The sequence below is a fragment of the Bufo gargarizans genome, chromosome 4, assembly GCF_014858855.1.
Source record: "Bufo gargarizans isolate SCDJY-AF-19 chromosome 4, ASM1485885v1, whole genome shotgun sequence".
NCBI lineage: Eukaryota > Metazoa > Chordata > Amphibia > Anura > Bufonidae > Bufo > Bufo gargarizans.
Genome location: NC_058083.1, coordinates 463,067,403 through 463,084,404, shown reverse-complemented (window position 1 = coordinate 463,084,404; position 17,002 = coordinate 463,067,403). Strand labels below are relative to the sequence as shown.

The 17,002-nt window shown below is 42.0% G+C and overlaps 1 protein-coding gene across 3 annotated transcripts in view; it reads right to left on the bottom strand.

Moving 5' to 3' along the window:
- Positions 1 to 17,002, bottom strand: part of LOC122934452 (SLX4 interacting protein) — a 200,349-nt gene that overhangs the window by 98,542 nt on the left and 84,805 nt on the right. For all 3 annotated transcript variants that reach the window (XM_044289923.1, XM_044289926.1, XM_044289924.1), the window contains exon 3: positions 3,780 to 3,869. In XM_044289923.1, the coding sequence (XP_044145858.1) occupies positions 3,780 to 3,869 (90 nt within the window). The remainder of the gene's footprint in view (positions 1 to 3,779; positions 3,870 to 17,002) is intronic.

Genomic DNA, 17,002 nt, shown 5'->3' with positions numbered 1-17,002 from the left:
GGAGTCATTAGAAAAACATGAACAAAACCCATAAAAACCCAAAAGCCTCAAAAATCCATACTAATTCCCTTTAGGCAAATAAAAGAGGGCAACCTGCAAAAAATATCTGCACCTGTGAAAGGCAGGTAATTAGCTGACAGCTCAGAACACCTTGTATTATCTCCCTCAGATTGACAGTTTAAAATGGATTATGAAGTCCACGGTATTACCAGAGCGTCTCATTAGACAGCTGTAGGCAAGACAATGAGATCTCATATATACCTCAAATATGGCTGATTTAACCTCTAGATAGTTACTAAGTACTATGACCTTCTTCCATATACTTAAGAGACAGCTTCTCGTACACAGATCTCAGCACCTGTCTTTGCCCCAGGCAGTAAAAACATTTAAGATCCACCGGGTTTGCTGGGAGTTACACATACAGATGTGCAAGTGCTCTAAGCCTTTTCCGTTTTGCGCCTTAAGGCACTTACAAATTGTACAGTCAAAATTTATTAAAATGCTAATCCAAGGTAGTAAAGCTTTAGTAGTAGCAGCCTGTCCCACAACGTGATTTATAAAAAAAATTGGCTTTTTGGGGGCAACCATAGGTCATTTTTGTGTGCTTTTTGCATTTTGTCAACAGCTTTGTTGAAAGAGATGACGTGGTACTTGATTCTCTTCTATCTAAGTGCTTTCTTACTAAGGTCTCATGCACACAAACTTATTTTCATTCCGTGTCCGTTCAGTTTTTTTTTTTTTTTGCGGACTATATGCGGAACCATTCATTTCAATGGGTCCGGGGAAAAAAACTAAGGTACTCCGTATGCTTGCCATTTCCGTATGTCCATTCCGCAAAAAAAATAGAACATGTCCTATTATTGTCCGCATAACGGACAAGGATAGTATTGTTCTATTAGGGGCCAGCTGTTCCGCAAAATATGGAATGCACGCGTACGTCATCCGTTATTTTTGCTGACCGCAAAATACATACGGTTGTGCGCATGAGGCCTAATTCTCATGCACCATATCTGTAGTACATACCATGGTTGGACAATATGTTTGTGCGCCCATTTGCCATGCAGTACTTCAATATGGTGACATAGGGCTGGCTCATGTGCTGGCATTGAGTTTACTAAATGAACCTGAGGAGAGGCGATAGGGTGGGGAACCTAGCTATTCATCCATATTATTACCGATTTACAATCTATAGACTTTTACCCTGGGTTCACACCTGAGCGTTCTGAAAAGAGCGCTCTGTATGTGCGATTGTACGGGCGTTTACAATCGCGCATACAGAGAAAAGCGAACGCCCATTGTCGCGCGTTCCCGAAAGTCTATGTACGGGAACGCGCGACAAAACGCCCCAAAGAAGCTCAAGAACTTTTTTGAGCGTAGGGCGTTTTTCAGCGCGTTCAAACACGCTGTACAACGCTCAAGTGTGAACCAGGACCATAGGGAAGCATTGGTTTTCATGTGTTGAGCGTTTTACAGTGCGTTTGAACGCGCTGTAAAACGCTCAGGTGTGAACCTAGCGTTAGAGATTGTTGGTGAGAACTTCTTTAATGAAAAATAATGGCTGAGTTGACATCACCCTTTAGCTTTTCCATTCTTCTGATCCATCAGAAGAGCAGAAAAAAAAATGGATGTTATTTTGAGCATCAGTTATGATCAGTTTGTGTCATTTCTGTCAGAGATCAGGTGTTTTTGACGGAAGAAAAAGTACGTCATAGGCTAGACCTTTAGCTGGGTAATAACAATGAGATGAGTTTTCACAGTGACAACCACGTTTTGCTTACAGGGGTTGTCCAGGTTCTGAGCTGAACCCGGACATATCCCCATCTTGGCCCCTCTGTTATGAGAATCAGAGCATTTCATGCTCCGATGCTCTCCCTTGCCCTGCGCTGTATCACACAGGGCAAGGGCTTTTTGATTTACATTGGCACAATGCTAGGCGGAGGCTTCCGCCTAGCAGTGTTACTGGTGACGTCACTGGTTCTGATGGGCAGGCTTTAGCACTACCCTAGCTGTTTTACAGGCTAGGGCAGCGCTAAAGCCCGCCCATTAGTGCCGGTAACATTACCAGGGACACTGCTGGGCGGAAGTCTCCACATAGCATTCCCTATGGAGAGCACGGCACGTCACCGGATCTCCAAAAAATATGCAATTCATAGCAGGGCAAAGGAGAGCATTGGAGCATGAAAGAGGTTAGAGGTGAAGATGGGTTTATGTCCGGGTTCAGCTCTGAAACCGGACAACCCCTTTAAGTAAAGGGAATGAGTGGTCAGAACAAATTCCTTTGGTTTAGAACATTGGTACTAAGGCTTTAAAGGATAAACTATTGTACTTGCGTGTAGAAAAATAAACCTGTGTTGTGGGGGCTAATCTAGACAAAAACCTCTTTTGCAAACTTGTAAGTGAGGTTTTAAGGACTGATTGTATTAAAGGGGGTTATCTGGGAAAATATGTTGAGGACCTATCCTCCGGATAGGTTAATATCAGATCTGCTGTGTTTTGACACCCGAGACCCCTGCAGATCAGCTAATAGAAGAGGCTGGTTGTCCTTGATCGTTGCAGCCTCTTCCTAGGCTGGTGATGTCACCGTACATCGGTCACGTGGCCTAGTTGCAGCTCAACCCCAATTCAAGTCAATGGGACTGAGCTGCAATAATAAGCACTGCCACTATACGATGTACGGTGCAGTGCTTGGTGAGCTGCCGGGAGGCCTTAGCGCTCACCTGAGCTCTGGTGAGCGGAGTGGCTTTCTGAAACAGCTGATCGGCGGGGGTCATCACTATCAAGATAACCCCTTTAAATATTTCATCATTTACATAAAAGACACTGGTGTCTATAGGAACTTAAAAAGGACCCGTCCCCTCTCCAGACTTGTCTGTTTTAGGTTCTACTTGCATTCCCCATGTAATAACAATTCTGGAGCATTTTATTTTCTATGTTGTACCGTTCCTTTGTTATTCCTTCTAGAAGTTATGAATTAAATGCCAGCAGTCTGCAATAAAGATCCAGATGGGTGTTACTAGTTGGGGGTGTCCCTGCACAGCCTGACATTATCCAATCAGTGCTGCCAGAAGCAGACTGTGCAGGGACACACCCCAACTGGAAACACCCAGCTGGATCCTTATTGCAGACTGCTGGCAATTCATTCCTAAAATTCTACCAGGAGTAATGGAGGAATGGCACAATGTGGAGCCTAAGAACAGATGCTTCAGAATCGTTATTACAAGGGGGATGCAAGTAGTTGCTAAAACAGACATGTCAGAAAGGCGACAGCTCCTCATTAATATACCCTAATATATTGTAATTGTAATTGAACTAATGTAATGTAACTTATGACATGATGACTTAACCCACGCATGGTTACTATTTTGCAGGCACAAATTAATATATATATATATTTTTTTTACACATCCTCTGAGTGAAATCCATTAATATTAACTAAAAACATCACATGCAAAAATATAAAAAAAAATTAAATAACTGAGATGAGTAATTGCAGAACTACGTAATGAACTGCTAAGCAGCTTAACAAAGCACTAAACATAATGCAGTCAGAAACATAACACATTTCTGAGAAAAGGCAGAATAAAAAGTAAACTAGAGAAAAGTCATTAAATGAAGGGAAACAGAGCACATGTCTAATAGTCCCCTAGGAGCTGTTAAAGGTTAGTTATAATTCACAGTAGTCTCAACATAACAATGAAAATGAGATCTGAGCAAATCAGACCAGTCCAATTTCTTCCCTGCAGCTATGGGCTTTTGAAGTAGGAATGGTTTTGTTGTACCTCCTTCTCATGGTCAGAAAACCAGCTGGAGTCTTTACTGGTGCCTTGAGGCAAAACATGAAGATCCACCAGAACAGCAAAGTTCCCACACTGCAAGACAAAGGGAGAAATCCTCAGGATGTTGTAAGGCATATGTATGGTGCACAAAGAGGAAGCCACCATCTAGAATCCTACCAAGCTCCCACCTCAAAAGGAGCACATCAAATTACATGACTGCTTGACCCACCGCTGGAAGCGGCAAATCACTTGTTTAGCAGCCATTCACCAGCCTGCTGCAACTTTTCAATTAAAACCATAAAATGAAGGGGCAATGAGAAAACCATAAACCAGCTATGTGGTAGCCGCGCGTGCGGAGTCGCCAGATGACAATCCTCGGGCGAGCGTTCTCAAACACATGATATTTTAAGTAAAATTACATGTACACGTCTATAAATGCCAAGAAATATTACATCTTGTGAATATTAGTGGTAAAATGAGTTGTAATGGCAACACGTGTATAGCTGCCTTTTACACGTTCTTGGTTCTGTGGAGCAAGGCCAGGGCTGCACGGAGACAGGTGTCGTGCGACATTTTTTGTAATGATAGTCAATGGTGTCGAATCGCACAGAAATCCAACTTGGATGGATTTTTTTTTAGCTGTCGTGTCACAGTCACCATTGACTATCATTATAAAAAATGTCGCACGACATTTATCTCACCGTGTAGCCCTGGCCAAAATCATACGCTGGGGATCCTGTATGACGGTTAAGAAATCTTTCTGCAGTTCCGATTGTGCACCTTTTTCTCCCCAAATGAATGAAAATGTGGCCTAACAGAAACAATTGACATTGACTTCTATGAAGCGAGACTGTTTCACAAGTGCCACTTTGCATCACACTCCTTGGGCCTCATCTTATAATACAGTGAGGAACCGCACTCTATTCAAGTGTGTCACCGGTGCCAATCAAGGGCTTATTAAGCCATTTATCATGAGAATGAAGTATTGAGGCACTCAGGTTCTTTTTGCAATTTAAATGAGGTTTATTTCATGAATTAATCTCTGCATCATCCATTCGCCCGTGGTATATATAGGAGCATTAAACAACAGAATATTTCTGACCAAACGTTTCGGTCACGGTGGACCTTCGTCAGTGGTCATATTATCTGAGTGATGTATGGCTGTGTTCTGGGGCGCTGGATGCACTCCTTGGGCCTCATGATTAAAAATTAGCTCATGCACACAAACGTATTTTTTTGTCCCGTGCCCATTCAGTTTTTTTTGCAACCCGTACGCGGAACAATTAACTTCAATGAGGTCACACAAAAAAAAGAAAAACAGAATGACTCAGTGGCCGTTCCGCAAAAAATATAGAACATGTCCTATTATTGTACACATTACGGACAAGGATAGGACTGTTCTCTTAGGGGCCGGCTGTTCTATTACGTAAAATGCGGAATGAACACAGCCGATATCAGTGTTTTGCGGACCCACAATTTGCGGACTGCAAAATGCCTACGGTCGTGTGCATGAGCCCTAAGGGTCCGTTCACACTTTCAGGATTTGACAAGGAATCTGTATCGTAATTTGCATCAAATCCAATCACAATGCACATTCAGTGCATATGGTTTTATAACCCCTGTCCACATACACTGAAAAAAAAAAAAAAAAGGTTTAGATTTATAGGGTTATGGCATAATTGACGTAAAAAATGAAAATCAGACATCATATAGTACATGACAATCTCTTTCTAAGAAAGCCAGAACCACCCCTGTACCTCACATGGATCCAGAGATCTCCACAATGCTCCAATTGCTCAGGTAGACCCTCTGGCATCTCAGGGGGTGGGTCCTTTCTGCTGCAGCTCTCCCCTTGTACCTGTCATGGCTTCTAACAGTAGATAGGACTGGTGGCAATTGAGAGTTGGAACTGAGCGTGTGTGTCCTCCTCAGTAGGTGGACGTGCACGTTACTATACAGATTGAACATCAGGGGGCAACTTTATGATGAAGTACAGAGAATATCTCACGAATGGAGTATTTTTGTAATGGAAAGTAAATTACTAAAGGGACAGTTTTTTCATGCTGAATTATATTCAAACAACATTTAATGGTGGCACATCCCCTTTAACCCGGATTCCACAGGGAAAGTCCGGAAGATTAACAATGGGATGGGATCCGCAGCACATTAAACTGCACACACTGGTCAAATTGGTCACGTACCTCTACATGTCTCAGTGATGCTTGTAGCAACCAATCAGAAAACTCCTTTTCCCAATGCGTATGACATGACTTGCGCACCTCTGTAGTTACAGCCGACAAAGAAATCCGGTGTAGTCTGGTTCTGCAGTCATGTGTCACACACACCCACATGCCTCCTCTTTTTGCCAAGCTACAGATAATAAAAGTTGGACCCAGATGGGAGAGTAACACATGACCGCAGGATCAGACTACACTCGGGGGTTGTTTGCAGTCTGTAACCATGGAGACACATACGTCTGCATAGGAGATACATTCATCAAACTGTAGAATATTATTGGGCCATTGGCCAAGTTGATATCTTTTGTCATATTTTTAAAGTATTAAAATATTAAAAATTAATTGCAGAACTGCTAGATTCACATACACAATTCTAATTATATTTATGCAGACATACTGTGGTCATCAGCTCGTCCTTCTAAAATAAACATATCGATAGGTACAGAAGCTAAAATAGACTGTAATCACCCTCTCATTCTCCTATATAACTCCAAAAATTACATTGCAGTAGGTGATCTACACCAGTTCTGGTCATAGGCTGATGGACCAGTGTAAAAAATAAACACAGATTTAAAATATACACACACATATATATATATATATATATATATATATATATATACACACACACACACACACACACACATATATACATATATATATATATATACATACATATATACACACACGAAGTATATAGAATATATTCACATGGCGAAAAACTACAGTATTTTTGCTTTATAAGACGTACCTGATGATAAGACACACTCCAGGTTTTAGAGGAGGAAAATAAATAATAAAAAAGAAAAAAAATCTTATTAGACCTCACATCAGATCCTCAGATCAGACACCCCCTGATCAGACCCCAAATCAGGAACTCACATCAGACCCCCATGTCAAATTCCCATCAGACCTGCATGTCAGACCCCCCCCATCAGACCTTAGATCAGACTTCCATGCCAGGACCCTATGAGAACTCCATCTCAGACCCCATCAGACCTCAGATGAGAAATAAAATAAAGAACTTCACTTACCTCTCCTGCTCCGCCGCTTCTCTTCAGGTCTGGCAATTGCACCGCATTGTCTTCTCTGGCCCAAGCTGCACTGTCACCTGATTGCGTGCAGCATTGGGTCATAGTCCGCACACTACATCCTGACGCTGCATGCGGTGAGGACCTTCAGTGCAGCACAGGCCAGAGAAGAAGACAAGGGAGGGTGACTACCCACAGCGCTTCACCCGCCCTCTGCATTTAATACATACTAGTGAGCGCTTCCATAATGGGAGCTCTCACTAGTATTCGCTTTATAAGACGCATGGCCATTTCCCCCCACTTTTGGGGGGGAAAGTGCGTCTTATAAAGCAAAAAAAAAATTTGTAAATCTGTTTTAAGGCAGTCACAGTGTGAAGACACATTTACATTAGTGAATGGATATTACACAGGGTAAAAAAAACAGCTTTATCGCATGTGAAATTTATACACTATAACATAAGTAGGGAGGGGAAACTCAGTAACTTCAAATTGGTTATGCAATTCTGTTCTCAAATCAGCTTCAACTCTTGTAGCAGCGGCAAAAATAGAGATATCCTACAAGCAATGTTTTCAGATGAGAATTGCTTTTCTCCATTGCTGCTTATTTTCTGGAGCAATCATCCTAACAAGATGTAATCATCCGCAAGAACAATGATTGCAATTTGAACTGTACATCACGGACAAACTGATCCTAAAAGGTTTCTGGTATAACTACAAGTACAACAGCACTTACTGCTAGATCTGTCAGCATGACGCAATAATTAGAGCAAATACATAAAACTTAAGTCTGTAATTAGCATTCTTGTAACAAGAATTGTTCAATGGCATTGCATAGGGTTAGAAAATAAGGGTGCAAGGTGCCTCTCGACAGTGAACTGTGTCTAGCCAAAAAGGCTGCCTTGCAGTACCACACTTTGTAGGACCACTTTTCACTGCAATTAAAGCTGCAAGTCTTCTGGGGTTTGTCTCTACCAGCTTTGCACATCTAGAGGCTGAACCTTTTGCCCACTCTTCTTTGCAAGATAGTTCAAGCTCAGTCAGATTGGATGGAGAGCGTCTGTGAACAGCAATTTTCCAGTCTTGCCCCAGATTCTCAATGGGATTTAGGTCTGTACTGTGACTGGGCCATTCTAACACATGTATATGCTTTGATCTAAACCCTAATTGTAGCTCTGGCTCTATGCTTAGGGTCGTTGTCCTGCTGGAAGGTGAACCTCCGCCCCAGTCTCGTCTTTTGCAGCCTCCATCAGGTTTCCCTCCAGGATTGTCCTGTATTTAGCTCCATCCATCTTCTCATCAACTCTGACTAGCTTCCCTGTCCTTGCTAAAGAAAAGGATCCCTGCATTATGATGCTGCCACCACCATGTTTCACGATGGGGATGGTGTTTTCAGGGTTATGTGCAGTGTTATTTTTCCAGCACACATAGCCAAAAAGTTAAACTTTGGTCTCATATGACCAGAGCATCTTCTTTCACGTTTGCTGTGTCCCCTACATGGCTTGTGGCAAACTGTAAACAAGACTTCTTATGGCTTGCTTTCAAAAATGTTTTTCTTGTTGCCACTCTTCCATAAAGGCCAGATTTGTGGAGTACCGACTAATAGTTGTCCTGTGGACAGATTCTCCCACCTGAGCTGTTGATCTTTGCAGCATCTGCAGAGTGAACATGGGCCTCTTGGCTGCTTCTCCAATTAGTGCTCTTCTTGCCTGCGCGGTTAGTTTAGGTGAATGGCCATGTTTTGGTAGGTTTGCAGTTGTGCCATACTCCTTCCATTTTCAGATGATGAATTGAACAGTGCTCCATGAGATGTTCAGAGCTTGAGATTTTTTTTATAACGGACCCTGCTCTACACTTCTCCACAGCTTTATCCCTGACCTGTCTGGTGTGTTCCTTAGTTTTTATGATGCTGTTTGATCACTAATATTCTCTAACAAACCTCTGAGGCCTTCACAGAACAGCTGTAGTAATACTGTGAATAAATAACACACAGGTGGACTTTATTTACTAATCAGGTGACTTCTGATTGCAATGGGCCACACTGGATCTTATTTAGGGGTATCAGAGTACAGGGGGCTGAATACAAATGCACCCCACACTTTTCAGATTTGTATTTATTAAAAATGTTGAAAACCATGTATCATTTTCTTTTCACTTCACACATACTTGCTATTTTCTGTTGGTCTATCACATAACATCCCAATAAAATACATTTAAATTTGTGGTTGTAAAGGGATATAATGTGGAAAAGTTCAAGGGGTATGAATACTTTTTCAAGGCACTGTACAATAGCTAATAGCCATCCCATTCTTCTTGGACCACTGATATATAATACATTTAGTACACAGTAGCTTACACAGTAAGTACTCAGATTATTCAGTTTGAAAAATTTGGTATTATATTGCAGGTCCTTCAGAAGCACAGGTTCCAAAAAATTATTGGAGGGGAGAATCCCACTCATGCTTGCTTATGCTTGTAGTACCGCATCAGAGTGCGTTTTATTTTGATCGAAAAAACCTTTCCATCACCCTCATTTAGGCCTCATGCACACAACCATATACAGGTCCTTCTAAAAAAATTAGCATATTGTGATAAAGTTCATTATTTTCTGTAATGTACTGATAAAAAATCCTCATCTCCATAAAGCTTTTCAGCAGATGGAAGCATGAAGTGCTCCAAAATCTCCTGATAGCTAGCTGCATTGACCCTGCCCTTGATAAAACACAGTGGACCAACACCAGCAGCTGACATGGCACCCCAGACCATCACTGACTGTGGGTACTTGACACTGGACTTCAGGCATTTTGGCATTTCCCTCTCCCCAGTCTTCCTCCAGACTCTGGCACCATGATTTTCGAATGACATGCAAAATTTGCTTTCATCCGAAAAAAGTACTTTGGACCACTGAGCAACAGTCCAGTGCTGCTTCTCTGTAGCCCAGGTCAGGCGCTTCTGCCGCTGTTTCTGGTTCAAAAGTGGCTTGACCTGGGGAAAGCGGCACCTGTAGCCCATTTCCTGCACACGCCTGTACACGGTGGCTCTGGATGTTTCTACTCCAGACTCAGTCCACTGCTTCCACAGGTCCCCCAAGGTCTGGAATCGGTCCTTCTCCACAATCTTCCTCAGGGTCCGGTCACCTCTTCTCGTTGTGCAGCGTTTTCTGCCACACTTTTTCCTTCCCACAGACTTCCCACTGAGGTGCCTTGATACAGCACTCTGGGAACAGCCTATTCGTTCAGAAATTTCTTTTTGTGTCTTACCCTCTTGCTTGAGGGTGTCAATGATGGCCTTCTGGACAGCAGTCAGGTCGGCAGTCTTACCCATGATTGCGGTTTTGAGTAATGAACCAGGCTGGGAGTTTTTAAAAGCCTCATGAATCTTTTGCAGGTGTTTAGAGTTAATTAGTTGATTCAGATGATTAGGTTAATAGCTCGTTTAGAGAACCTTTTCATGATATGCTAATTTTTTTAGATAGGAATTTGGGGTTTTCATGAGCTGTATGCCAAAATCATCAATATTAAAACAATAAAAGGCTTGAACTACTTCAGTTGTGTGTAATGAATCTAAAATATATAAAAAGTCTAATGTTTATCAGTACATTACAGAAAATAATGAACTTTATTACAATATGCTAATTTTTTTAGAAGGACCTGTATATTTAGCAGTTCGCAAATTCCGGGTCCTCAAAATACAGATACCTTCCGCGTTGCATCTGCATTGTTCAATAGATCCATGGTCCGCAATAGATCCATCTTTTTACGGAATGGACAACTGTGTGCTTTTTGTATCCGTATGTATGTTCCACAAACAGAATATGCAGAAGTCTGAAAAATGCAGACCATGGATCCATTGAAGTCAATGGGCCAGATTTATCATTACTCTGACAGCTCACTCCACTTTCACATATGGCTAAAGTCAGTTTTAGCCAAGTCAGATTTATGATCGGCCCTTCAAGACTGTAATAAATGTGGTTTGACGATAGCAGTTTATCCGTCAGTAAGCAGCTTTACAAAAGTCGCACATCTTTACGAAAAAGTCGCAAGTTTTTATGAAAAAGTCACATGTTCTAATAAAAAGTCTCATAAGATAAGCATGGTCCTCACTGGAGTGAAGTTGCGATTTTTTAAATAGTCCCAATAGTAAATCTGTCTAGAGATTCATTTACATAAGAAAACACGCCCACTTTCACAAAACTGGCGAGCATAGTGCAGAGCAGAAAAAAGTTGCAAATTTGTGCGCAGTTTTAGCGTTTGGGACTTTTTCACTCCATTATCCTGACCTGAGCTAATGAGAAATCTGGCCCAATGAGTCTGCAAAACAATTGTGGATGTCACACAGACCGCATTCATATTTTGCGGATCCAAATATGCTTTTATAGGTGGACATAGAGGAAATCCTGCCATCATTCAAGAAAACTGTGGGTGAAATCTGACAAGTAGAAGCAGTCCACAAGTCAACAACAATGGTCAATGATGGCAAAAGGGTGTAAATTTTCAAATATTAGTGAACCATTATTTGAGAATATAAATCCACGTACAGTGTTCAAAGGGAGTTGATTCTGCAGGTGCATCAGCTTATGGAAGGTGCCACACATACCCAAAATACTATTGGATTTTCTATCTGGACTGGTGGAAAATCCAGAGTATAGTAACAGCAAAGTGGATGAGATTTTATTCAGCCTCTAGGAGCAATGGGGGCGTTGCCATTACACCTAGAGACTCTGAGGGATCTGGGTCTGCTGTGCCCTCTCTACTTAGATTGACAGGGAACGGTGTGATAATGTTTTCATTTCCTGGCCCTGTCTATCAAAGTGGAGAGGGCTCGGCCACTGAAGAAAAAGCGGAGCCTCTAGGACTCTCATTGCATTCTTTGGTGGCCATTTGGCACCAGGAGAGGTGTGGAGTGGGCCCGGCGTACATGTTGGTACCTGCATTCCTTGGATATAATGAAGGCCATTTTGGCACCAAAGATGACAGAAATTAAACCAGGCCCAGCATGCATGTGGAACCTACACTCCCTGAATTGTATGGTAGCCGTCATGGCACATAACAGGTAGAATTTAGTGTTAGGACCCTTCTTACAGAGATCGCCTTGGCGTGCGGCAGACGGGCTCAAATAATTTTGTACAAAATGTATTTGCCAAGCATCTCTAATTTATAAGTATAGCACTAGCAATCATTATGCATTTTTGTACTTTATTCGGTTTGCAGAGAGCTGCTGCATTGCATGTTTTGTTTTACAGTGTTGTTCTCAGCCATAGCAACGTGCCCCTGCGCATCGGGATGTGCTGACTGACCCCCTTTTTCTTTGCAGCCTCTAGGTGTAATGGCAACGCCCCCGTTGCTCCTAGAGGCTTATTTGCATATATTAAAACATCATTATTCTCAGCAGTGCGGGCACATATGAACATGGGATCAACACAGATGCCTTTAGCTGCCAAGTGCACATGTAACAAGTCAGCCGGTGTCATAGGTACAAATCTGCTAATAGATGTCCTCTAAGGTCCCTTTACAGGGAACAATTTAGCAGGCGATCATCAGGAGGGAAGGGTTCCTTGTCAGTGAAGGAAACCGCTGCATTTACATGCAGTTATCTCCTCCACAGTATGAGAAGGAGCGATCGCTAATCCCATCGCTTGTCCCTATACAGAATCATTGTTTGCCGGCAGCAGAGCGTGTTTAAACAGTACGATCTGCTGCCGGCAAATGACAATTTAGGTGTCTGCACAAAGGAGCGGCTCCTTTACACCACCAGATAATCGTTCCTACGAACGCTCTTTAGCGATTACCTGGCCAATTCTTGGCCTGTGTTAGGCTACTTTTACACCAGCGTTAATATTTTCCTGTATTGAGTTCCGTCAAAGGGTCTCAATACCAGAAAAAACTCTCATACCGGAGAGCAAACCACAGCATGCTGCAGATTGCTTTCCGTCCTGGGATGTGGAGCAAGACGTTTTCTCTGACACAACAGAAAACGGATCCGTCCCCCATTGTTTTTCAATGGAGTTCATGATGGATCCGTTCAGGTATGTTAAAGATAACACAACCGGATCCGTTCATGCAGACGGTTGTATTATCAGTAACGGAAGCATTTTTTGCTGAACCCTGCCGGATCCAGCAAAAACGCTAGTGTGAAAGTAGCCTAAAGGGGCTTTTACTGCATTTAGAAAGCATTAAGGAAATTACTTTACGGCAGCCACACCCAACATCGACACAGGGGTTTGGAGGGGACCTCACTGACTTCTATGGGAAAGTTTTCTAGGCATGCTCTGTGACCTGTGCAGAGGTCATTGTACAAGGAAAGAATAGATAAGCTCTGACAATCACCTATTGTGAATGGTGGATCCTGTCTTATCTATACACAGAGGTGATATCAATACAGGCAGGAATACAATGACAGATGAGCAGGTAACTGTAGTAAGAAGATCTGTACAGACTAAGAACTGGCACCTATTAGTAGGCTTAGTGGCCCATGTGAAAACTGCAGGATTTTATGTTTTTTGCTTAAATATAGATATTGACATGAAAAATTAAAAATAACTAAAAAATTATTTAAAAATATGTTTTATACAATAGGTCATTTTCTGATGACACATTACAAAATAGGAGAGGAAACTTTTTTCCACCCCGATAGTGTCATAAAAAAAATTAACCTATTACTGTCAAACCTTAGACTACTAACAGGTTCCTGGCATTCCTTAGAATCTTGTTATGGGTATCCTGGAAGAACCTACCTTCATGTGCCAAACCCTTCAATGATCATGTAGAGCACCCATGAAACAACTCAGCGCTTTGAACTCTAAATTTCATTAAATTCTTTTCCTCTTTGACCTGTCACTGATAGGGCACACCCCAGCAAGGAATGGCGATCAATAAATATACTGTAGATCAGATTTGCTGAAGTGGATTAATGTGGTGGCTTTTGCGGTGTTATTTTATACTGGGAACGCCAAGATGAAGCTGAAGAATCTTGAGAAGTAAATGTTGATGACAATACCAGATAAGGAATGAAGCACACACATTTTTTGGTTTTTGGTATATTTTTTTATAAGGATTAGAGAACGTAACCACAAAACATATGACTCTCCATCACATATTTTGTGCTTTTCAAAGCAAAAAAAAATAGTTTTCTTTTCATTTATTGGCATCATGCTTACCAGCATGTGTGTTATTACCTAGACAATATATGTAACAGTACCAATTGCCTGTATTGTCCATATCTTTCGGTTCTGATCTCGGCTGGAGCACTCAGAGTCTGTCCAGCACAAGTCATCTATGATCAATCACTTCTGCCATACTCTGCGTTCAGCCCAAGAACAAATGGACAGAAACACATCAATCTAGAACCGTTCCAGTAAATCCATAAAGGGGCAAGCACTACTGAGAAGGAAATGTAAAAATAAAACACTGAATTATCTATTAAAATTAACAGATGAGCATGGAATCTGTCAATGTTAACATACATGGCACTACCACATGTTCCTGTAATAGGTGTGCCACCGTTGAGTACCTTTGTATTGTCTACAATTCCTCTGTAACATAGCAAAAAAAAAAAAAAAAAAAAAAAAAAAAAAAAAAAGATCTCTGGGTATTACTGTATAAAATCACAGGCACACAAGTCAGCAGTAACGGACAGTAGCAGACTAAAGGTAGCCATACAAATTTGGCAAACCAAAACGAGCATTCACCGAATAAAATTTAAAGGGGTTATTCAGGTATAAATTTTTCCATTTCCCTGTACTTCCCTTGCCAGGCCCTGCAGCTTAAAGGGGTTATCCAGTATCTACAACAGCCCCACTATGTGCCCAGCCCCTCCGTGGGAATATACTTACCCCGATCCCCTCCTGGTCTCCGCACCGACACTGCTGCTTCTCCCGGTACATGGATGAAAACATCCGGTGTCGGGGGGAGAAGCCAATGGCAGGTGGGGATGGGCCTCCCTTGCATCACTTGTCCCCGTCCCGCATTGGCTGCTCCCCTCCCCCGACACCAGATGTTTTCATCCGTGTACAGAGAGAAGCAACAGCAGCGGTGCAGGACCAGGCGCAGGGAGCGGGGTAAATATATTCCCTCTGAGGGGCCCGGCACATGGGGGGGCTATTTGTGAAATTGGATAACCCCTTTAAGGCCCTTTACACTGCCCAATCATTAGGTAGATCATTGCTAACAAGTGTTCGTACTAATGCTCGTTAGCGATAATCTGCCGGTGTAAAGGTTCCGCCAAAGAGCCGCTGAACGAGCGAAACGATCATTTATCAGGTAATTGGATCGTTCACCGAAATCAAACAAATGATTTTGTATGCGGGCGAGCAATGGCATTAGCTATCACTCCTCCCCAGACTGTGGAGGAAATCACTGCATATAATAGCAGGGGTCTCCTCCACTGATGAGCAGGCAACTGTGGAATAGGAACACTTCCTTCCCAGCAATGGCCTGCTCATCTGAGCAGTATAAAGGAGCCTTCACTTATGTACTTGCACTATTTTTTCTGGCTCACTGAGGAGAGTGGTCAAGTGACTGCTCCCTCTTTCGAGACTGTATTTTCTCTGCCATCACGACCAGGCCTCCCATGATGCCCTCCAACAGAGTCCCTGCTGTATTACATATTCATCTGCAAGGACTGTCAAGACACTTGGGGCAGATGAAATGATGGATAAAGTCTTAAAGGCTACACCTTCAGGGGCAATTTTTTTTTTATGATTGCATTTTACTCATTTTGGGCTAAAATAATTTTTTCTAATTTGTCTTTATTAAAAATATTGAGCCATTCTGTCACAAAGGGTTGACTGTTTTACTAGCTGTGTGAATCCTACTTTTACTTTGTGTCATCTAATAACCCTTATCGCTAAATTACTAAGAGGTTATAAACACTTATTTAAGGCTACTTTCACACTAGCGTCTTTGCTGGATCCGGCAGGGTTCAGCAAAAATGCTTCAGTTACTGATAATACAACCGTCTGCATCCGTTATGAACGGATCCCGTCGTATTATCTTTAACATAGCTGAGACGGATAAGTCATGAACACCATTGAAAGTCAATGGGGGAAGGATCCGTATTCTATTGTGCCAGAGAAAACTGATCCGTCCCCATTGACTTGCATTGAGAGTCATGACGGATCCGTCTTACTCCGCGTCCCAGGACGGAAAGCAAATCGCAGCATTCTGCGGTTTGCTCTCCTGTATGAGAACGGAACGGAATGCATTTTGGAGCATTCCGTTCTGTTCAGTTACGTTTTGCCCCCATTGAAAATGAATTGGGACAAAACTGAAGCATTTTTTTCTAGTATTAAGACCCTATAACGGATTTCAATACAGGAAAATATTAGCACTAGTGTGAAAGTAGCCTTAGCCACATTCTTATGAGTAAGATAAGGATTGACCTATAATGAGTGTTTATAATATAAAGTCAGAGATAAGAAGACCGTCGGGTAAGCTTACTGATAGAACAGAGAAAAAAATTCAGATCCTGCTACTAGAGAAACTCAGCCCTGTACAGAGAAAAGGGCTCCGAATTTTTAATGAAGGCCAATTGCTAAAATTATTTTTTTAGCTCAAAAGGAGTACAATGCAATGATAAAAAAAAATTGCCCCCAAGGGAGTACTTTAAAGTATATGGCAACACACTGTTATACATGCAAACAATGTAACTAAGGATTAAATGTGTGACGGGCCCATCTACCAGTGTACCTAACACTAATAAACAGAACTGCCTCTTCTGGGCCTAACCTAAGTCTATAAAATTCAGAGCCCAACACACAATTGATCAAAAATGTGCGCAAAGAGCTTCCATTTTTCAATCCAGTTTAATCCCTAGTTCGATTGTTTGCATGTATAACAGTGTGCTGCCATGTATTTTGTTTCCTGCTTGTATGTTAGCTTTATGGATGTGCACCTGTGACTTTGGATGTGCTAGTCTAAATTCTCTTGCTAAAGTCTAAAAGTGCCATTAGGTGGACTCTCCT